Source organism: Oncorhynchus clarkii, chromosome 9, assembly GCF_045791955.1.
Source record: "Oncorhynchus clarkii lewisi isolate Uvic-CL-2024 chromosome 9, UVic_Ocla_1.0, whole genome shotgun sequence".
In the NCBI taxonomy this organism is placed as follows: Eukaryota; Metazoa; Chordata; class Actinopteri; order Salmoniformes; family Salmonidae; genus Oncorhynchus; species Oncorhynchus clarkii.
In genome coordinates, this window is record NC_092155.1 from 43,964,624 (window position 1) to 43,987,769 (window position 23,146).

A 23,146-nucleotide genomic window follows, 5' to 3' on the forward strand; every position below is an offset into this window, starting at 1 on the left:
CAAAATGTTGTATCAAGACTGCCCAAATGTGACTAATTGGTTTATTAATGCCTTTTAAAGTTCATAATTGTGCACTCTCCTAAAACAATAGCATGGTATTATTTCACTGTAATAGCTACTGTAAATTGGAGAGTGCAGTTAGGTTAACAAGATTTAAGCTTTCTGCCCATATCAGATATGTCTATGTCCTGGGACCCAATCCCGTGGAGGTTAACAGCTTCTACCCCCAAGCCATAAGACTCCTGAACAGATAATAAAATGGCTACACAGACTATGTTCACTGCTGCTACTCTCTGTTAATTATCTATGCATAGTCACTTTACCTCTAACTACATGTACAGTACTAATACAAAGTTTGGACACACCTACTTATTCAATGATTTTTCTTTATTTTTACTATTTTCTACTTTGTAGTGTGCAAATCTGTCAAAGGGTGGCTACTTTGAAAAATCTAAAATATATTTTGATTTGTTTAACACTTTTTTGGTTTCTACATGATTCCATGTGGGTTATTTCATACTGTTGATGTCTTCACTATTATTCAACAATGTAGAAAATAGTAAAAATAAAGAAAACCCCTAGAATGAGTAGGTGTGTCCAAACTTTTGACTGGTACTGTCCATAGTGCCTCAATTACCTCGACAAACCTGTGCCCACATTGACCCTGCATAGAGCATTATTACTGTTATTTTATTTTTATTATATTATTATTATATATATATATTTTTTTACTTCAGTTTATTTTAGTACATACTTTCTTAACACGTATTTTTTTTTTTTTTAACTGCATTGTTGGGCTTGTAAAGTAAGCATTTCAATGTTGTATTCGGAGCATGTGACAAATAAAATCTGATTTGATCATCTACGCAGCGTCACCTCCTGGAACTGAGCCAAGATTAATGAGGAAGTTCTGTGATTGTGGAAAACTCGCGAGAGCCCATAGGGAGTAACGTTACTTCATCATGGCAGGCAATAAGTTGGCATTAGAGGGAAAAATAAGTATTATAAGCTTTCTTTTAGGGCTTGGCGTTGTTATAATTCCCCTTATTAGAACATTCGCTGGACACCTTGACTGGGTATTCGACTATCTCACTGGAGTGAGGGGGAAAATAGCTATTGCGGTGTACATCGCTGTTCTCAATGGCTTCTTGCTAATCATATATAAGGGACCTCTATATAAGGTAAGAGCTACAGTAGTAGCTAGCTAACGTCTGAAACAAGATGGCTAGCAGTAACATTAGCTAAGCTACTTAGCTAGCCATCTTGATTTTATGTTGTATTTGCCCATTCAAAACGGCATTCGGCTAGCTAGGCTTATTCTAAATGATCAGTTATTAATTGGCGCGCTTCTTTCTGACAATGTATTGCGCTAATGTTAGCTGGCTAATCCTATTAGCTGAATTGGATTGAGACAGCTGTCACCCTGATTGCCTAAAGTAGAACTCTAATTTAACGGTAAGCTAGATAACACTATTGAAGTCAACCTTCGGCATGGCCCACTTATGTTATTGTCTTAGCTGTTGATTTGGAGCCAGCTTTGTAGTTTCACAAGTTCAAGTTAGAAAGGTTATCGGAGCATGCTCTTATCTCCCAGGTTGCTGTGCGAGCCTGCTTCCTTGGTTTTACTTTTGGGTGTGGCTTGATCATAAGCTTTTCCCAAACTACATGGACACACTTTGGCTGGTAAGCATCCAGCACCTGTACATACTCTCTGTCACACACAAAACTAATTGATGTTAGTTTGATACCTGTTTATGCATAGTTCTCAGTCAATGAATGTATTTGCAGGTACATGTGTTCCATGTCTTTCTTCCACTACTCTGAGTACTTGGTGACGGCCATCATTAACCCCCGCAGCCTGTCTCTGGACTCATTCCTGCTCAACCACAGTGTGGAGTACACCGTGGCTGCCGTCTCCTCATGGGTGGAGTTCACTATAGAGAAGCTCTCTATCCCAGGTCTTTCCTCATACCACACTTGTGCTCAATGGTTGCGTTCCAGCCTGACTACATAGCTGGTATTGCATTGCATCAACCAATGGTTGCATACCACGTCATTCTGCGCAGGCAGGCGTCTGCAATGTAGGCTCAATCCCAATACTCCCGTTAGCCCTCCCCTTTGTTTTCGAGTGTCTCTCGTTTGGGGAGGGAGTGACACTCGAAAACGGAGCAACTAATTAGGCCTAGGGAATGGGACATCATTACATCGCTTGTGTCGATGACATGGATGTCGATATAAGGGAGCCCTCTGCACCTCTCTGATTCAGAGGGGTTGGGTTAAATGCGTTAGACACTTCAGTTGTACAACTGGCTCGGTATCCACTTTTCCCTTTCACTCGTCAGATACTGCCAACGGATACCACGCAATTAACTGACGATGAGCCAGTACTGGCTGCAGTAATAGCTTTTCTTATATGTCTCATGCAGCAAATACATACTTACCAAATGAGCATCAAATGAAAAACAACGTGCCTGTAATGTACCCATCCTCTGGCGGTGGTTCAATGTGGAGTAGTACTGAAGCAGGACTTTCATTCCATAGCAGTTTGGCATGTAACAGTTGCGTTCCCTTCACTCAGTCCTTAACAGTGGAGGCATTGTAGCTAGAACAATTAAAATCACTGTTCTGAACATTTTTTAAATAATTTTTGACCAAATATGTAAGGGTCCATACACCGACACATCCATAGCATACCGGTCTTTTTATCCTCCACTATACAATAAGGAAGAAAATAGTTATCTACTGCTACGTTACCTGCATTGGCAAATATCTTCAGTCTTATGTTACTAACTACAATAAAGAACAATTACAAGTGATTGAAGTATTATTTTTGAATTTTTTTATGAACAGGAAGGCAAGCTTACAAAATTGTACATAACATTTGCAGTAGATGCTTTCGTTAGCGAGATTTTTTACATACATTGGGTTTCACAGATGACAGCCTGGTTTGCTCAGGAGTCCCTACAACATGAATTACAATTCATACACATGTAAAATGCCTGTATAGAAACCTAAATGTATAGTTAGTTAGCTAGTTGTTGCTAGCTTGTTAAATAGTTATTTTTGTAAATTAACTTTATGACCAAGAAATGTGCATTATAATTGTTCTCTACATGAACTAACATATTCATCTTAAATGTAAATACTTTGCATGATTTGTTGGGAAGTTATAATTAATTACATTTCCTTCCATCCTAGTATTCTTGTCAGCCACCTTCCTGAAGCAACTTTAGAGCCTTGGGTCGCAGGACTTTATGGTAGTTTTAATAACCACTCAATAGGAAGTCTGCATGTTGATTTTCTTCATTTGGAGGGCTGAAAAGGCTCTACCCCCTCACTCAAATTTGAATTGGAACACCACTCCGACTCAATGTGGCTCGCGGGATCGTGCAAAATGGAGGGGAGGGCTAGGGGGTATTGGGATTGAGCCGTAGTCAGCCTGGAACGCAGCCAATGACTTTTCATGTCAGTTGAAATGGCATGACATGTTGTCACAGGAGGAGTGAAATGTCTCAATTGTCTCTGAACCATTTCCCTCTTGTCTCAGAGCTGAAGCAGCTGAGCTGGCTCAGCCTGGTGGGCCTGGTGATGGTGCTGTGTGGGGACTTCCTGCGTAAGTCTGCCATGCTGACGGCTGGCTCTAACTTTAACCACATCGTCCAGAACGAGAAGGCCCAGAGCCACGTGCTGGTCACCGATGGGGTCTATGCCTTCTTCAGACACCCGTCCTACGTGGGCTGGTTCTACTGGAGCATTGGCACACAGGTACATGCCTAAAATGTCAATTTTTCTTAAAACATGTTACAATCAAGCCCACTCCACTGATTTTACTTTTCCGTGTCCAATGTTCCAGGTGATGCTGTGCAACCCTGTCTGCATCGCGGGTTACACCATGGCCAGTTGGCGCTTCTTCCGTGAACGGATTGAGGAGGAGGAGCTCTCTCTCCTCCATTTCTTTGGAGAGGACTACCTGGAATACAAGAAGAAGGTGGGCACTGGCCTGCCCTTTATTTCAGGCATCCGCATCAATAGCTCCTAGGTGTGAGAGATGGGGTCCTGGATGTATGAACATGGCAGACAGACAGGCACTGTGAGGGGCAGCCCTGGTCAGCATACTGTGGATTAGCCCTTGTGGTCGCCCGCCCTGGGGGGGTCTAGAGCTCACGGAGACTGACACCTACGAGCGTGGTAAAGGGCTCCCCAAAAACCTGGGTAGACGGACTCACTCAAAAAGAAACGACACCCCCCAATGTTGTATATCTATTGCACACATCCAACCACCTCTTTGGTTTGGTTAGTTTGACTACTAAGAGTTATTTTTTTTCTTCATCTTTTTTCATCTCCAATGTTTCCCTTTTCTGTGTTTTCCATAGGGAGGAGTTGAGTTTCTTCAGTGGATGCTGAATGGATTTTTAGCTTGTGTTACTGAATCAAAGTGCTGTAATGAGCCTGGTCGAGTGTCTGCTATTCCTTGTTTGTCTGGCTTATCACTAAGTCATCATTATTAGGTCTCAGCGTTTACAACAATAGTTTTACACAAGATTAGGGATGCACAATTTCAACTGCCCTCGTACATATTCTTTCCCAGTAGGTAAATCTGCGCTAAGAAGCATTTATTTCTGTGTGACTGTTGTACATTTACAAAAATTTCCCAAAATGGCAGCAAAGTGGTTGCTTGCAACATGGTCTTTGCCCCATAAGTTAATGAACTTTTCATAAATTATAAAATGCCTTTTGATGGTAATCAAATGTCAAAATATGCCATGAGAAAATATTGGTTATAGGAACAGCCCAGAATTTCTATACTGATGCATCCTTACCCAAAATGATTTATTTTAAATGTGTTGGACCCGGTTCAGGGAACAAAACTGGAAAATAAAATGAATGAACTGAATCGGGAACGAAAGCAATCCATACTGTTCCGGAACAGAACCGTTATTTTAAAAGCATGCGAACCGGTTAACATTCTAGCCATTTTTTTTTTTTTTTTTTTCGTCCCACAAAAGAAACGAAACAAAGCGCATGTGCAGAGCCCTCTCTATCACTGAAACTTATTCCAGCGTCTGCCTGCAAACTGAAAATCTTTGCCTGTGCATGTTTAGGTTACCTGCCCCTCCCCCATCTGAAGCATAGGCTACTGTACTGAACTTAGAAGCATGAGAAGATAGGGAGAGATCTTTTTAATTAGAGAAGTGGATTAACTTTTTCAATGCTAGTTAAAGATACTATAGGCCTAGTTGAGTTTTAGATTGGATTTGTTAACTACAAAAAGGTAAGCTGTGTGTTTAATTCTGGTGCTGCTCTTCACACAAGCGTGTGAGCTAGCTAGCTCAAAGTCTCTCCTAGGGAAAATTCTGTGAACCTAATTCAGATAATGCATGTCTTAAAGAGGGCCAGCGCTTCAAGCCTGCTCAACCCTCTCGCTCTCCCCCCACCTGTAAATTTTAAGTAGCATCTTGCGCCATAGGCTACACTGGTCTGTCCATCACGCATGTAAACAACTAGCTTGCCTGCTCTATCTGCACTGATTGCTGAAGTCATTCTAATGAGCTAAATGTAAAAAAATATATAAAAAAATGTCACAGGTTTAAAACCGGTTCAGAGATGTATTTTGCTGATCGGAACTGTGGAATGGAATGGGGGAAATTATTATTTTTTTAGAAAACTTTGGTTCCAACCCCTGATTTTAAATTCACATATCCCATGTCCACTCAGGATCAAAAGGCTGTACTATCAGAAATCTTTTGCAAATTTGACAACCTGAGCAAGTTGTAGCCTGGTTCTCGGATTTCTCCAATCGGTTCGGCGTAATAAGTCAGAAACATCTACTTTGTAAGTCATTTAAAACATAAGGAACACTGACAATCCGTTCACTGTTCTATTCCAGTCTGCTGTAAGTCTTAATGTCCCCTGGGTATAGACTATGAATCAGGGGTGTTCTTCCATAGGGTTTTTAGTAATGGGGGCACTCACTAATAGTCATCTTTAAAATGCATTCGCTCTCACACGGTCTCTCTCTACCCCCACTTGATCATCACTCCATCTATTTATTTGTTCTGTGTGCTTGTCTCCTCATGCTCACTGTGTATTAAAACCAACCAAAAGATGCATTCCTATGGCTAAGGGGTTCAGAGAGCTACACCCAACATGGCTTCCTTCTGAACTACCGCAGCTTGTCTCAGGTGAAAGGTCGCCTCTGCCCTCCACTCTGTATGCCCAGACTGTATGGAGTGCAAGAGGAGTATGTCTGCGAGTGAAAGAGAATTTGCGAAATTAGAACTGTCAAAAGCACTTAACTGTTGTGCAAGATGAGTGTGTGTGAGTTAGTTTCTGAAATTAGGACAGTCTAGAGCACTGTAAAAGTCATGTGTTACATGAATACAGATGAGATTCTGTTTTAATAAATATAAGAGCACATTCAGTTGGCTGCAGACATATGATAGTTTGCTGCTCAAAGCATGATACAGCTGAGCTGAAGGTGGAAAAATCCAGTTGTGTTGCACTACAGTATAACAATACTACAGTTTATTACAGGTAAATAAAAAATTTATCATGCAGAGGGTGTACTTATCTAACTCTTGGTTGATAACTTTTTTTCACTTTACTGACATTTTCTGAATTGAATGAACACCATTGTCCTGTCAAATAAAATCAAAAGTTTATCCTAAGAAAATTGTCTTCCTCATTAGGTTGTCTTTCATGTTGTTGCCAATGTAGTCCTAATATGGATAATGGATGCATGCTTAAATTATTACAAGAAGCCAACCTGAACACAGTGACGGTGTTACCATAGCATACATTACACCTTGTTACACACAATGTGGAAATATTGGATTTTATATTCAATATAATTTACATCCAGTAAGTCAAGGGTGAGCACTTTGTTGGTGAAGTCCCATGCCCCTATCCAATTGTTTAGGGAGACAACTCCTTCCAAATGGCTATCTCTGTGGTCTTCTGCTTCCCTGGCCAGTAGAAATTATTATTGAGGGCAGCCTCATCAGAGAGGTTGCTGAGAGTGTGGTTGTCATCTGTGGTAGGCTGACAGGTCAGGTCATTTCTGTTGAGGTAAAGCATAAAAGTAGAGGTTTAACAAAGACGTTGTATGGTTTTCATTGAAATCAGTCAGATTAATCCTCCAAACAAGTTATTCAGTAATCTCCTCACTAGCTTACGTCAGTGTTGTTGAAATGGTTAGTTTAGTATCTTTGGCCGCAGTGGTGTCCTCATAGATCTTCAGCATGGCCTCTGTACGGTCGTCTTTCAGCTCCTTAGGCTCTTTCAGTCTGTGGGAACATTGAAAAGGGAACACTTCGTGGTAAACCATGTCTTGCACAGTCACCATGACAGAAAGAAACGTCTCAGTCTGTGACCGCTCGACAGAGTAAATTGTACATTTGCCAAACTATCTTGTTAGTCAAGACATTGTAGTTTGTGACATTGAGCTCCAGTACCTGGGTTCAAGGCGTTCCTTCACCTTGGCGATGGATCGGATATACGGGCCAATTTGCCTGGCGATGGTGGTCAGATAACTGTTCTCTTGCCTTAGCTGGGTCAGATCATGAAGCTGGGCTGAAACCAGAATGGACAAATGCAGTAGATAAAACACCAACTTGACCATAGCTATCTCACAGCTAACAGAAAAACAAAATCCCCATTACCTTCATAGATTTCCTGTTCATTTGCAACCCTCTGAAAGGTTGTCTCCCAGACCTATGGTGAAGGATAACAAGATGGACATGAGCTCTAAAAGGTAAGCCGGGTTACATTAATAAACAATGTTGTGTGAATACCTTTTCATAATCCTAACTCCTAGGGAGTTTTTCTTAGCCACCGTGTTTCTACATCTGCATTTCTTGCTGTTTGGGTTTTTTTGGGCTGGGTTTCTGTACAGCACTTTGTGACATCAGCTGACGTTAAAAGGGCTTTATAAATACATTTGATTGATCGCTTTAGTGATTCCCACCTCCTCAAACATGGCCCTCATGAGTTCCACTGCAGAGTACTCAGAGGAGATCTGTCTGTCCATCTGCACGGAGGTATCCAGGATGTCTCCCATGGTGTCTGTCTTGATGAGGGAGTGGTGCTTGGTCAGATCCCTGTGGGTCTCCTGCACCTGGTCCTTCAACTGCTGAATGGACATCTGCAGCGTCTGGAGTCAGGAGAAGGCAAGGTTTTTAATGGGCTACATCAGGGTATAGTAATCAGGGTAGCGCCTTGATTGAAATCAATAGACCATGCATCTCTAATTTATTTCCAATACACACACCAAAACATTGCGTTTGGCTGTGAAAGTCCTCAGTAATATCGTAAGAGCTGTACAGTAACTGAAAAGAGTCGTAGAAGCTCACACCCTGTAGCTGGTCTCATAGTTGCGACAGTGCTCGGTGAAGGGGGTCTCTCCCCCCTCAGCCAGGAGGACCTTGGTGCTGAAATAGCGGTGGGGGGTGGGCTTCCGCACCACGGACGAGCCCAGGGACATGTCACTGATGGCTGGGGAGTGGCAGGGCATGGACAGGGACGACTGTAGGCTGAGGGGACAGTTACACAAAACAATTAATAAATCGATATCTTTACATAAGTTTGGGCATCAGGCACAGGGGGTCCTCATATTTCCGATGGATATTTTACAACATGACAAGCGCATACTTGGGAAGTACAAGCATACTGTCTTGAAATTTGAGGTTTCACTCATTGGGAGCACCAATAACATGCTGATGACATGTTCCCTTTGAGTGTGTAGGTCTGCACTATTTCCATATGGTAGGAGTGAAATATGACTCACAGTCCGCTGGCATTGCCCAAACTCAATCCAGTCACACTCCCAGCAATGGACACAGAGCGTCTTTGGCCCAGCAGTAACAGAGACTCAAGGCAACGAGCAAACTCGGACCGATACTCTGTGTTGATCTAAACCAGAAATATAGAATGGGGTGTATATTTGGGATGTGATATGACAAAACATCAGTTGAAAAGGCATATGACAAGAGAGGGTCTTTTCATTAACCCGAAAGGTCACTAGTTCGAATCCCCGAGCTGACTAGGTGAAAAATCTGCCGACGTGCCTTTGAACGAGGCACTTTACCCTAACTGATCCAGAGTCACCGTTGATAATGGCCGACTCTGGCCGTGACCCCACTCTCCGAGGGTGTCTCAGGTGGAATTGGGATATTTCCAAATCACACATGCATATTAATACACACGTATACATGTGTGAAAGAGGACAAATATAAGCACCCATCTAATTATTTACCTTACCTTGCTACTCTGAGCTGGTCTCAGTCTGTGTGGAAGTTTGACAATCTTCTTCAGTCTCTCCATCAGTTGCTGGATAACATATATTAAAGTCATTTGCTTCAAAACGGTATTCACAATTGCTAGTATTACATTTCATGTTTTGGTATGTGCTCTTCTGGATTCATGGAACCAGATTGGGCATTATTTATCATACTGTATTGTACATACATATCCCATGTCAAGAAACTCAAACTTGTTGGCTGAACTTAGAAAGGCTGAGCAAGTGACCAGATGAACCTAGAGAGAGGAAAGGCAGAGAACATTGGCTTGAGTTGAGCATATTACACCTGCTCAAGATGGGCCATCCGTTTGGATGACAAATGCAACAGATGCATCACCACTCCAGGATAGAAAGGCGTGCCATAGACAGGACATTACCTGGAGAGTGGGTAAGAGTGCGGCCAGATGAGACAGCTGTTCTTTGAAGGCTCTCTCTTTCTCCTCATGCTGACTGTTAAAAACAAGAGAGAATCCATTTGAAATGGATCTCTTACCGTATCTAACTGGAACAACATGCATGATCTTAACCCACGTGTCAATAGGAAGAATCTCATGTGATTATCATCCTTACTCTTTAGCTTGTGCAGCATAAGCAAAGCTTTTCGGGAAACATTTCTGCTAGAGGGTTCAAAGTGGTGCCATGCAAGCCTGATGTTGCTAGTTTGACACATTATTATCATTAATTAGGCTTTTATCTAGATTGGTCTGCTGCCATGGATACCTTAATCTCCCAGCAGGATCTATAAATGTGGAACAGGATACATAGGCAGGCATTAGATGAGCCATTAGCCTGTTCAATATCTCTGGGTGCATCCCAAATATCCTGTAGAGTGCGCTACTCTATGGACCCTGGTAAAAAAGTAGTGCACTATAAAGGGATAAGGGTGCCATTTGGGATGCAAGTGGTGTCTGTCTGTGGAAAGACTTCCTGCCCTGAGAGTTCATTGAGTTTACAGTGATTTTTAATGGCTATATGCAACCATTGAGGCTGAATCTGTGTGTTCTGTATTCGGATGGCCCATTCAAACAATGACCGGTAAGTACCAAATATTTCACAGTTTCTCTGAGCACAGGCTATACATTACATTATAAACATGATTGACTCTGCGCCCAGCAGTGGAGGCTGCTGAAGGGAGGACAGCTCATAATAATGGTCGGAACGGCGCAAATGGAATGGCATCAAACAACTGGAAACCATGTGTTTGATCTATTTGATATAATTCCACTGATTCCGCTCCAGTCATTACCACGAGCCTGTTCGCTCCAATTAAGGTGCCACCAACCTCCTGTGGCGCCCACCTTTACTTGTTTTCAAGCACGGTAGCCTGAAGTCAAATTCATTCTCACCTTTGAGCTGCTTTCAGGAGAATCTTTTTTCTTTCTGCCAGTTTTTCCTTCAAAAGAGGACAATATTATCTGTGTCAAGATTAAATGATGAAATGAAATTATTTAGACTGCCTAATTAAAACTATTACAATAAAACATGACATTCATTTCCTCTCAGTGTTAAGTTTGTAAATGAAAAGCACTACTTGAGCATTCCAATTTGATCAAATTTTGCTCTGATGTAAATGCGCAATGTATTGAACTTTCAGCTACTTTAGGAGATAAGACACGAAGGGTGACACCTTGTGGTAGAATAAACTGCAGTCAGAAAACAAAAAAAACATTCAACAATTTTTTAAAGAACATTGATTGATTGAAAAAAAACTGTCATTGGAATGGAGGGACATTTCCAGCTTTGAGTTGAGTTGAATGTTTTCAAAATGGCCGATGCCTGTGTCAGCTCACCTGCATGTTGTTGAACAGTGTGCTGATAGCGCTCTCCTCCTCATCCACGTTCTCTCGAACCTCCCTGATCATCGCCTTCAGCAGGATGATGGCTTCCCTGGCAGACGTCTGAAGCTCTTTTACCGCCTAGGGGTCAGGGGTCACATCACGAGAGGGCACTGGACACCACCACATACACACACACCCACCCAACAAACTAAACTTCACCATGTTCCCCCACATGAATTGTCTATAGGTATACTCTACAGCAATATGGAATAAGTAGGTAATACAGAGTGTGAAGAGAATGCACTCACGATGACAGCTTGGTCCAGCCTTTCACAGCCTTGCATATATGCTGTCTCAATATCAATGCAGTGTGCTCTGCTCTCCCTGAAGGACACACACAAAAAGCATTGCTTAATTGCTTAATGGTTGATTGAATTATTTAAGTGATACAATATTGGGGATAGGAGCTGACTGTAACTCACACTTGCATGTCTCTGAAACAGTTGATACACAGCATGGACTTCTTCTCTGTGGAGAACATTATGTATAGCTCGTCATGGAGGGCTGTGGGTAGACAGACAGACAAACAGACAGGGAGAGCGAGACAGTCATTACAATGTCATCTCAGAGGAGAGAATATGAGCTGGAGAGCCTTGGATTTAACTTAACCAAAAAGTTATGTGCACCTGCTAGTTTATTCATAAAAGGTGTCTAGCTGTATTTGAAGAAGATTGGACTTTAAACACACCACACTTTTTGTGGACCTCCTTTGTGCGTTTGGCAAGGGAGACAATATCATGGCGGGCAAACATTTTGGCCTTGTGGGTTGATTCCCTGCAAGCTCCACACAACGGCTGGCTACAAGTGTTGCAATAGTGCATTGCTTCCACATCCTGTCAACACACAAGACCACAAACATATTCAAAAGCTTGTACTGCAGACAGAAACTACAGGTATGAAACCAAAACTGTTTTATTTTCTTCAGGGGGTGGATCAGCTTTAATATTGCGGAGATTGTTTCTTCCATCAATGTAATTGTATGCGTAATTTCCAATCCCCCATATTTTGGGGTGGGGGGGGGGGTAAATATATATATCTACATACATACATGCATACATACATATATACATACACATACCCATATACTGTACATTACATATACACATACATATATACACACATACACACTTTTTTAAAGAATATATCTTAATTATTCCCTTCAAACCCTACCACCCTTCCCCCAATTGGAGTAAACTAATAAACAATAACACTTAGGCTTCTTCATTCAGTTTATACTTACTATACACATTTTACAGACACAATCTATTTTACAATAGTTATATTTTGTTTGTTTTTAGTCCTGGCCTTCCTCTATTTCTGATGTCGATCCAGTTTGATTTCTATTTGTAACTGTGGTATTTCACAACATTTCTGAACCTATATACATTTTACAGACCCCGTATGTTTTACATTGGTTATCTTGTTGTTATTAGTCCCACCCTTTAGCTCCATTCAACCCCTCCAATCTATCTCTTAACCCCATCCATTTAGAATTTATATTTTCCATATATTTTCAACTGTGCTGTGATGCTTCACAAAAGTACTGAACCTTTCAATTCTCATAGCTTCTACAGATTGTAAAATAATTATAACATTTTTTGCAAAAATAATGATTATATTATTGATCGATTGACTATGACTTTTCAAATCACTATCTGCAGTGTTAGTTCTGGGTAAATGTTGCAATTATTCAGCCATTCCTGGACCTGTGACGAAATACAAGGTACAGTGCCTTGCGAAAGTATTCGGCCCCCTTGAACTTTGCGACCTTTTGCCACATTTCAGGCTTCAAACATAAAGATTTAAAACGGTATTTTTTTGTGAAGAATCAACAACAAGTGGGACACAATCATGAAGTGGAACGACATTTATTGGATATTTCAAACGTTTTTAACAAATCAAAAACTGAAAAATTGGGCGTGCAAAATTATTCAGCCCCCTTAAGTTAATACTTTGTAGCGCCACCTTTTGCTGCGATTACAGCTGTAAGTCGCTTGGGGTATGTCTCTATCAGTTTTGCACATCGAGAGACTGAATTTTTTTCTCATTCCTCCTTGCAAAACAGCTCGAGCTCAGTGAGGTTGGATGGAGAGCATTTGTGAACAGCAGTTTTCAGTTCTTTCCACAGATTCTCGATTGGATTCAGGTCTGGACTTTGACTTGGCCATTCTAACACCTGGATATGTTTATTTTTGAACCATTCCATTGTAGATTTTGCTTTATGTTTTGGATCATTGTCTTGTTGGAAGACAAATCTCCGTCCCAGTCTCAGGTCTTTTGCAGACTCCATCAGGTTTTCTTCCAGAATGGCCCTGTATTTGGCTCCATCCATCTTCCCATCAATTTTAACCATCTTCCCTGTCCCTGCTGAAGAAAAGCAGGCCCAAACCATGATGCTGCCACCACCATGTTTGACAGTGGGGATGGTGTGTTCAGGGTGATGAGCTGTGTTGCTTTTACGCCAAGCATAACGTTATGCATTGTTGCCAAAAAGTTCAATTTTGGTTTCATCTGACCAGAGCACCTTCTTCCACATGTTTGGTGTGTCTCCCAGGTGGCTTGTGGCAAACTTTAAACAACACTTTTTATGGATATCTTTAAGAAATGGCTTTCTTCTTGTCACTCTTCCATAAAGGCCAGATTTGTGCAATATACGACTGATTGTTGTCCTATGGACAGAGTCTCCCACCTCAGCTGTAGATCTCTGCAGTTCATCCAGAGTGATCATGGGCCTCTTGGCTGCATCTCTGATCAGTCTTCTCCTTGTATGAGCTGAAAGTTTAGAGGGACGGCCAGGTCTTGGTAGATTTGCAGTGGTCTGATACTCCTTCCATTTCAATATTATCGCTTGCACAGTGCTCCTTGGGATGTTTAAAGCTTGGGAAATCTTTTTGTATCCAAATCCGGCTTTAAACTTCTTCACAACAGTATCTCGGACCTGCCTGGTGTGTTCCTTGTTCTTCATGATGCTCTCTGCGCTTTTGACGGACCTCTGAGAGTATCACAGTGCAGGTGCATTTATACGGAGACTTGATTACACACAGGTGGATTATATTTATCATCATTAGTCATTTAGGTCAACATTGGATCATTCAGAGATCCTCACTGAACTTCTGGAGAGAGTTTGCTGCACTGAAAGGGGCTGAATAATTTTGCACGCCCAATTTTTCAGTTTTTGATTTGTTAAAAAAGTTTGAAATATCCAATAAATGTCGTTCCACTTCATGATTGTGTCCCACTTGTTGTTGATTCTTCACAAAAAAATACAGTTTTATATCTTTATGTTTGAAGCCTGAAATGTGGCAAAAGGTCGCAAAGTTCAAGGGGGCCGAATACTTTCGCAAGGCACTGTACATATGGACAGTACCAAAATAAATGATCTAATGACTCTGCCTCGTCACAGCAAAATCTGCAGAGCTGGGAAGATTGTATCTCCCATATATATAAAACATTCAATTGGTTGCAAGAATTTTGTATAATTACTTAAATTGAAAAATTCTAAGTTTTGAATCTGGCGTCGTTTTGCGTGTCAATTCATGTTTTGTGTGTCAATGTGCCATGGAATCGGTACATCAAACATGTCTTCCCAACTATTTTACAATTTATATGGCACAGTTGTCAATTTTTTGGTCCTTAAATGAAATTGATATGTATTTACTTTTTCCCCCTTCTACTTGCCTCTTCCATTTTTGTGGTAATGCTGCAGTTAGTTGGTTGTAATTTTGGGTAGAGCAGACATTTCCATATGTATGTGTTAGCTGCATGTGTGACATAACTCCACCAGTCCTATTTATGATCTAATTTACAAAGATTATACCTTTTTTTTTTTATAATCTCAATTTTTTTTATTTTTATTATCAATTAGTGTATTTGAGTTTAACCACAATATTTGTTGTATTATTTGTTCAATCTTTTCAGGTGGATTGAACTGAAATTGCAACCAACTTTTTGAGGCTTGTTTAAAAAATAACAATATTTTGGAGATGATTTCGTTTTCAAATAACCGAAAGTGAGCATTTGTAATCTGAATAAAGGGGAAAAGGCCATTCTTGAACATGGGGTGAGACATTCTTACTAATTTACGAGAGAACCATTTAAGATTTAAGTATAACTTTTGCATGACTGATGCCTTTAGTGAGAGGTCTAATGCTTTAATATTTAATCATTTCTGCCCTCCAAAATCATATTCTTTATATAAATAGGCCCTTTTCATTTTGTCTGGCTTGCCATTCCAAGTATAATGGAATATTTTTTGTTCATATAATTTAAAAAGCAGGTCACTAAGGTGTATGCAAAACCATAAGCAAATAGGTAAACTGTGATATGACTAAAGAGTTAATTAGAGTGATTTTTGAACAAATAGACAGGTATTTTCCTTTCCAAGATCATATCTATTTTTTGCTAACTTTCTATTAAAATGTATTGGAGAGAGATCATTTCTTTCTTTCGGGATATGTATCTCGAGTATGTCCACATCCCTGTCAGACCATTTTATTGGTAAACTACACGTTAAGGCAAAAGACCCAATACATAATATAGCATCATCATTTGGTTTTAATCCAGAGAGTTTAGAAAAAGTATCTAGACCCTCTATGAGGCTGTGGAGGGATTCTAATTGTGGTTTTAAAAGAAAACACGAATCATCAGTGTACAATGACACCTTTGTTTTTAAGCCACATATTTCTAATCCCTTAATATAATTGTTGGATCTAATTTTAACAGCTAACATTTCGATGTCAATTATAAATAGATATGCCGATAGTGGATAACCTTGTTTTACTCCTCTTGACAGTTTTAAACTTTCTGAGATGTAGCCATTATTTACTATTTTACACCTAGGGTTACTATTCATAACTTTAACCCATTTTATAAGAGATTCTCCAAAATTGAAATATTCCAGGCATTTATATATAAACTCCAGTCGTACTTTATCAAAAGCCTTTTCAAAATCAGCTATGAAAACCAGGCTTGGTTTCCCGAAAATGTCATAGTATTCTATTGTTTCCAGTACTTGTCTTATATTATCTCCAATGTATCATCCATGTAAAAAAATTAGGATGAATAATATCTGACAATACCTTTTTAACTCTATGCGCCAAGCATTTAGCTATAATTTTTAATCACAACACTGAAGTGTAAGAGGCCTCCAATTTTTTAAATGGACTGGATCTATATATATACCGCTTGGATCCTGTTTCAGTATTAATGAAATCAGACCTTCTTGTTGCGTGTCCGTTAATCTACCGTTTATATATGAGTGGTTAAAACATGCTAATAGTGGTCCTCTGAATATATTTTTTAAAGTTTGTTATACATCCCCTGGTATGCCATCCAGCCCTGGAGTTTTCCTGGATTGAAAGGCTTTAATTGCATCAAGAAGTTCCTCCTGTGTAATTTGGCCTTCACATGAGTCCTTTTGTACAGATGTTAATTCTACATTATTAATAGGAAAAAAATCCATACAATTAGCTTCGGTTAGTGGAGATGGAGGAATATTCTTAAAGTACTTTACTTCCTCTTTCAAAATATTGTTTGGTGAATCATGCGTGACTCCATCATTAGTAACAAGTTTCAATACATTTTTTGGGGTAGTATTTCTATGTTGATGATTGAAAAAGAATTTGATGCATTTTTCCCCATATTCCATCCAGTTCGCTTTATTTTTAGAATATATTACTTTCTTGAATAAGTTCCTCCATTTCTTTTTGTTTTTCCTCTAACTTATTCTGTGCCTCTATGGTGCAGTTTTTATTGCTATCTAACTGTACTCTTAGTCTTTCAATTTCCTTTGTTATTAATATGGTCTCTTTTGACCTAAATTGCTTTTATTTTATAGATGAGTACTGAATTGCATAGTCTCTAAAGGCACATTTAAAAGTGTCCCATACAATAAGGAGATCTGCTGTACCTATGTTATGTCAGGAAAAAGTCAGTTATAAATTTGTCTGTCCTAGTTAAAACCAAGTTATCGTCCAGTAGGCTTTGATTACATTTCCAATATCCTCGCCCACGTGGAAATTCTGTAAGAGTAATATATATACGCCAATTATGTGATCATCCAAACCTGTGTTTGTTAGGAGCCTTTTTGCATACATGGCTATGGTTCAAATAAATCATTCAGAGTTAATAAAACCTTAATACCTGCTTCTTGCACTCCAGATCACAGTTTGAACACTGCACAGTCTCCTCACAGTCAGTAGAGTTATCCACCAGGAATTTGAGCAGGCGGTCCTCCTGGGGTAAGGCACTTAGGCCTTTGACAATGGACTGTTGTCTGTACCAAAACCAAGAGTGGTTACATAAAACTTACAAATAGGATCCAACACATTTAGCTACTAACAATCTTAAAGTGAAGAGATCCCTGAAAAGTAAATGGAAACAAACTAATATATTTCAAAGTGATTGTGTTTGCAGTTTTACCCTTTGTTCTGTGTGGGTTGGATATCTTATGCTACAGCTGTTGAACTATTGTCCTCATGTAGGCTATTGCCTCTCCCATTACCAAGTATTCACCTAGTCTTCACGGCAACACAGCCACAAATAGCATCGCTCTGAATTCTGATTACACAAGGTAATGTCAATGACAAGAATAGCAACAACTACACTATTGCTTTATAACAGTGTGATTTCCCATGTCATTCATTTAATGAATGTCACAAACAAACAGTTTGCTTAAAGCAAATTTCCTTTGTTTAAAAGGGGGCTAGATTATTGACTAGGCGTGTCCTACACTTAGTAAGGTCCATTGTAGCCTCTCACCCTTACATAAGAAGACCTCCAATGAATACTTAATCTCAAATGTACAGGCTGTCATAGAAAGCAAAGCATGTATCCTTTATTACAGAGCATGTACTAGTTAAGCTTCATGTGACTCAGGCAAAAATAAACTCATAGGCGTCCTGGAAATACCACCACAATCTCATCTAAACTAGTTTGTACTTACATTACCATATCCATATCCACAGTACTGCATAATGACAACACTGTTACATAATCCAGTCCTGGAGGGACTTAATTAACGTAATCTGAGCCCAGAGGGATCAATCATTCAAATGTCAAGGTGTCCAAATTCTCTTTATCTTCTTACTGAGAGTTGCCAGCTATCTAGGACCAAGCTGTTCTCAATGCCAGGCAGGATGAAACAAAGGCAGGATTTACACTGCAGCTGTCTATTTCCCCCATATAATCCCGTAAGACTTTCATCCTGGCACTACTAACTGGAGAGGCTATGTTGTTCTAGGTATCTTTTAGTATACACGCATCAATGATAAATACTTCAGCCCTTCCAATGACATCAGGCATGATGTAGAAAATGGAGTTGAAGAGTCCATGGGACATTTCACTACAAAAGCTATTGATATGATAAAGTAAGCCTAGAACAAGTTTGCCTTGTCCGAGCCAGAACTGTCCATAGGGGCAGGAGCCCATCTCCTGTTTCTGTAGCATGAGGCAGCTTAAACTACCATACAGTGCCTTGCAGAAGTATTCAGGAGTACAGATCAGGGTTGGGTTATAAAAAAATATCAGAAACTTTGAACATCCCACAGACATCATTAATTCATTATTAAAAAATAGAATGAATATGGCACCACAACAAACCTGCCAAGAGAGGGCCGCCCACCAAAACTCACGGACCAGGCAGGGAGGGCATTAATCAGAGAGGCAACAAAGAGACCAAAGATAACCTTGAAGGAGCTGCAAAGCTCCACAGCGGAGATTGGAGTATCTGTCCATAGGACCACTTTAAGCCGTACACTCCACATAGCTGGGCTTTGCGGAAGAGTGGCCAGAAAAAAGCCATTTCTTAAAGAAAAAAATAAGCAAACACATTTGGTGCTCGCCAAAAGGCATGTGGGAGACTCCCCAAACATATGGAAGAAGGTACTCTGGTCAGATGAGTCTAAAATTGAGCTTTTTAGCCATCAAGAAAAAACGCTATGTCCGGTGCAAACCCAACACCTCTCATCGCCCCGAGAACAACATCCCCACAGGGAAGCATGGTGGTGGCATCATCATGCTGTGGGGATGTTTTTCATCGGCAGGGACTGGGTAACTGGTCAGAATTGAAGGAATGATGGATGGCGCTAAATACAGGGAAATTATTGAGGGGAACCTGTTTGTCTTCCAGAGATTTGAGACTTGGACGGAGGTTCACCTTCCAGCAGGACAATGACCCTAAGCATACTGCTAAAGCAACACTTGAGTGGTTTAAGTGGAAAAATGTAAATGTCTTGGAACGGCCTAGTCAAAGCCCAGACCTGAGAATCTGTGGTATGACTTAAAGATTGCTGTACACCAGTGGAACCCATCCAACCTGAAGGGGCTGGAGAAGTTTTGCCTTGAAGAATGGGCAAACATTCCAGTAGCTAGATGTGCCAAGCTTATAGAGACATATCCCAAGAGACTTGCAGCTGTAATTGATTCAAAAGGTGGCTCTACAAAGTATTGACTTTGGGGAGTGAATAGTTACACACTCTCTAGTTTTCAGTTTTTTTGTCTTAGTTTTTGTTTCACAAGAAAAAATATTTTGCATCTTCAAAGTGGTAGGCATGTTGTGTAAATCAAATGATACAAACCCCCCCAAAATCCATATTAATTCCAGGTTGTAAGGCAATAAAATAGGAAAAATGCCAAGGGGGTGAATACTTTCGCAAGCCACTGTACATGTACATGCCCTGGATGCTAGTCTGTTCCAGGGCCTTACCCCTAATCCATCTCCTTAATGCTGAGTGGCAGGCAGTGAGGCATCAGGTCCCATTGGGCCAGTCCTTGGAATGACTCGACTGTGGAACAAACCCCCAACTTTCCAATCTTAGGGCTTAAATGTTAACCACAAAGCCACTGAGTTGGTCATTGATATGATAAATCAAAGCTAATTTGTTCCATAAGAACTTCAAATACCTAGTCTGGACACATGTACTCATTCAAGGGTTTTTCTTTATTTTTACTATTTTCTACATTGTAGAATAATAGTAAAGACATCAAAACTATGAAATAACACATGGAATAATGTAGTAACCAAAAATAGATATTTTATATTTGAGATTCTTCAAAGTAGCCACCCTTCACCTTGATGACAGCTTTGCACACGCTTGGCATTCGCTCAACCAGCTTCATGAGGAAGTCACCTGGAATGCGTTTCAATTAACAGGTGTGCCTTGTTAAAAGTTAATTTGTGGAATTTTATTCCGTCTTAATGCGTTTGAGCCAATCAGTTGTGTTGTGACAAAGTAGGGGTGGTATATAGAAGATAGCCTTATTTGGTAAAATACCAAGTCCATATTATGTCAAGAACAGCTCAAATAAGCAAAGAGAAACGACAGTCCATCAATACTTTAAGACATGAAGGTCAGTCAATCCAGAAAATGTCAAGAACTTTGAAGGTTTCTTCAAGTGCAGTTGCAAAAACCATCAAGCACTATGATGAAACTGGCTATCATGAGGACCGCCACAGGAAAGGACGACCCAGAGTTACCTCTGCTGCAGAGGATAAGTTCATGAGAGTTACCAGCCTCAAATAAATGCTTCACAGAGTTCAAGTAACAGACACATATCAACATCAATTGGTCAGTTGAGACTGCGTGAATCAGGCCTTCATAGTCGAATTGCTGCAAAGAAACCACAACAACTCCTAAAGGACACCAAGAAGAAGAGACTTGCTTGGGCCAAGAAACACAAACAATGAACATTAGACCAGTGTCCTTCGGTCTGATGAGCCCAAATTTTTTATTTTGGTTCCAACCGCCTGTCACACACTGATCTGTTTCACCTGTCTTTGTGCTTGTCTCCACCCCGCTCCAGGTGTCGCCCATCTTCCCCATTATCCCCAGTGTATTTATACCTGTGTTCTCTGTGTGTTGCCAGTTCATTTTGTCTATCAAGCCTACCAGCGTTTCCCCCCTTGCTCCTGTCTTTTTCTATAGTTCCAAATTTGTTCTATAGTTCCAAAATGTTTTGATCATTCTGCCTGCCCTGACCCTGAGACTGCCTGCCGTTCTGTCCCTTTGACTCTGATCTGGATTACTGCCCTGCCCTTGACCTGTCATTTTGCTTGCTGCTGTTCTAGTAATACACTTTTGTTATTTTGACACTGCATCCGGGTCTTCCCTAAAACGCGATACCGCCTTGTCTTTGTGAGACACAGTGTAGGTGAACGGATGATCTCCAAATGTGTGGTTTCCACCGTGAAGCATGGAGGAGGAGGTGTGATTGTGTGGGGGTGCTTTGCTGGTGATACTGTCAGTGATTTATTTAGTATTCAAGGCACACTTAACCAGCCTGGCTACCACAGTACTCTGCAGCGATACGCCATCACATCTGGTTTGGCTTAGTGGGACTATCATTTGTATTTCAACAGGACAATGACCCAACACACCTCCGGGCTGTGTAAGGGCTATTTGACCAAGAAGGTGAGTGATGGAGTGCTGCATCAGATGACCTGGCCTCCACAATCACCTGACCTCAACTCAATTGAGATGGTTTGGGATGAGTTAGACCGCAGAGTGAAGGAAAAGCAGCCAACAAGTGCTCAGCATTTGTGGAAACTCCTTCAATACTGTTGGAAAAGCATTCCAGGTGAAGCTGGTTGAGAAAATGCCTAGGGTGTGCAAAGCTGTCATCAAGGCAAAGGGTGGCTACTTTGAAGAATCTAAAAATCTACACTTTTTGGTTACTACATGATTCCATATGTGTTATTTCATTGTGTTGATGTCTTCACTATTATTCTACAATATTGAAAATATTAAAAATAAAGAAAAATGAGTAGGTTTGTCCAAACTTTGACTGGTACTGTTTTTCATGATTTATGCCATCCAGTAAATCAATGGAATGCCCATTCTTACTTACCCACAGAGGGGGCAGGAGAGTCTGCCTTCCACTGCCCTGCCACGCAGACAACTGGCGCAGAATGTGTGGTAACAATCCAGTAGACAGGGGTGTTCGTACTGCTCATGGCACAAGTGGCATACCAAGGGGTGGCAGTTGGCACTGTCTGGGTCATATAGGTTCTCCAAAGGGCAGAAGATTCCTCCAGACATCTGTAAAAACAACACAGGAAAGCCCATCAGAGTGATGCTGATCTATGTTAGTGACATTTGAGTGAATTAGTGAAAATGCACATTTCAACAGACACCCTAATCATTCCATGACGTATCAACTGTGATATACTGTTACAAACACATCATATAATTGAAAGTATTCCAGGGAAGTCAATATTCAATCAGTACTCCCAACCTTCAACTCCATGGAAGTACATTAAAGTACATTCCTTTTAAGCATATACTTAATGAATGAGCCAAGCAGCAGATACTTAATAATATAAGAATATGGAAGTAAAGCTGAAGCATTACCTTATTGCTTGCTGCCTTAGCTGCTGTCCCAAGCAGGAATGACAGATATGTGGAGGGTCTTTGAGTGTGCGTGGAGGGGATGCAGTGCCGGCCCTGACGTCAAGTCAGAGTACTCAGTGGGTATAGGAGGAGGTGTGACCATAGCACGGCAGTACTGGATGACAACAGAGTAACCAGACACCACTCATCTGTCAACAGGTGACCAAAATACATTACTCTCTCTAATCCCTCTATTTCCCCCACTGCAGCCTCCAATGACTCCTGTCAAACGTCATGCATTGGTTGCTAATTCAGAATGGAACAATAAAGGGGACAATTGAGCAATGAATATTCGTTTTGGAAATAGCATACAGTTGAAGTCGGAAGTTTACATACACTTAGGTTGTGTCACGCCCTGACCTTAGAGATCCTTTTTATGTCTCTATTTTGGTTTGGTCAGGGCGTGAGTTGGGGTGGGCATTCTATGTTTTGTGTTTCTATGATTTTCTATTTCTATGTTTTGGCCGGGTATGGTTCTCAATCAGGGACAGCTGACTATCGTTGTCTGATTGGGAACCATACTTAGGTACCCTTTTTCCCACCTGTGTTTGTGGGAAGTTAACTTTGTTTGATGGCACATAGCCTGAAGCTTCACGGTTTGTTGGCGTCATTTCAAATAAAAT

General features: G+C 40.6%; 2 protein-coding genes across 2 annotated transcripts; one reads left to right on the forward strand and one right to left on the reverse strand.

The window, feature by feature from the left end:
- The first annotated feature begins 912 nt into the window (after window positions 1-912).
- On the forward strand, window positions 913-6,673 carry LOC139416369 (protein-S-isoprenylcysteine O-methyltransferase-like). The gene is made up of 5 exons (XM_071164911.1): window positions 913-1,181; window positions 1,595-1,683; window positions 1,789-1,958; window positions 3,548-3,765; window positions 3,854-6,673. Exons 1-5 carry the CDS (start codon window positions 963-965, stop codon window positions 4,037-4,039), a joined length of 882 nt encoding a protein of 293 aa, XP_071021012.1. The 5' UTR covers window positions 913-962; the 3' UTR covers window positions 4,040-6,673.
- LOC139416368 (RING finger protein 207-like) lies at window positions 4,595-22,599 on the reverse strand. Its single transcript, XM_071164910.1, has 18 exons — window positions 22,485-22,599; window positions 21,982-22,172; window positions 17,278-17,410; window positions 11,825-11,969; window positions 11,559-11,640; window positions 11,385-11,460; window positions 11,089-11,214; window positions 10,645-10,691; window positions 9,676-9,748; window positions 9,466-9,534; window positions 9,259-9,327; window positions 8,786-8,910; window positions 8,354-8,531; window positions 7,967-8,152; window positions 7,662-7,713; window positions 7,455-7,572; window positions 7,176-7,286; window positions 4,595-7,060 (listed from the first exon to the last, which is right to left on the reverse strand). Exons 2-18 carry the CDS (start codon window positions 22,170-22,172, stop codon window positions 6,916-6,918), a joined length of 1,926 nt encoding a protein of 641 aa, XP_071021011.1. The 5' UTR covers window positions 22,485-22,599; the 3' UTR covers window positions 4,595-6,915.
- Window positions 22,600-23,146: the final 547 nt, after the last annotated feature.

Coding starts and splice junctions, on each gene's coding strand:
- LOC139416368 (XM_071164910.1), bottom strand. CDS start 22,172: ATGTCTGGAGGAATCTTCTGCCCTTTGGAGAACCTATATGACCCAGAC. Junction 11,215..11,384: donor GGCTGGACCAAGCTGTCATC/GTGAGTGCATTC, acceptor CCTGACCCCTAG/GCGGTAAAAGAGCTTCAGAC. Junction 7,573..7,661: donor TGAACAGGAAATCTATGAAG/GTAATGGGGATT, acceptor TTCTGGTTTCAG/CCCAGCTTCATGATCTGACC.
- LOC139416369 (XM_071164911.1), top strand. CDS start 963: ATGGCAGGCAATAAGTTGGCATTAGAGGGAAAAATAAGTATTATAAGC. Junction 1,182..1,594: donor ATAAGGGACCTCTATATAAG/GTAAGAGCTACA, acceptor CTTATCTCCCAG/GTTGCTGTGCGAGCCTGCTT. Junction 1,959..3,547: donor AGAGAAGCTCTCTATCCCAG/GTCTTTCCTCAT, acceptor CTCTTGTCTCAG/AGCTGAAGCAGCTGAGCTGG.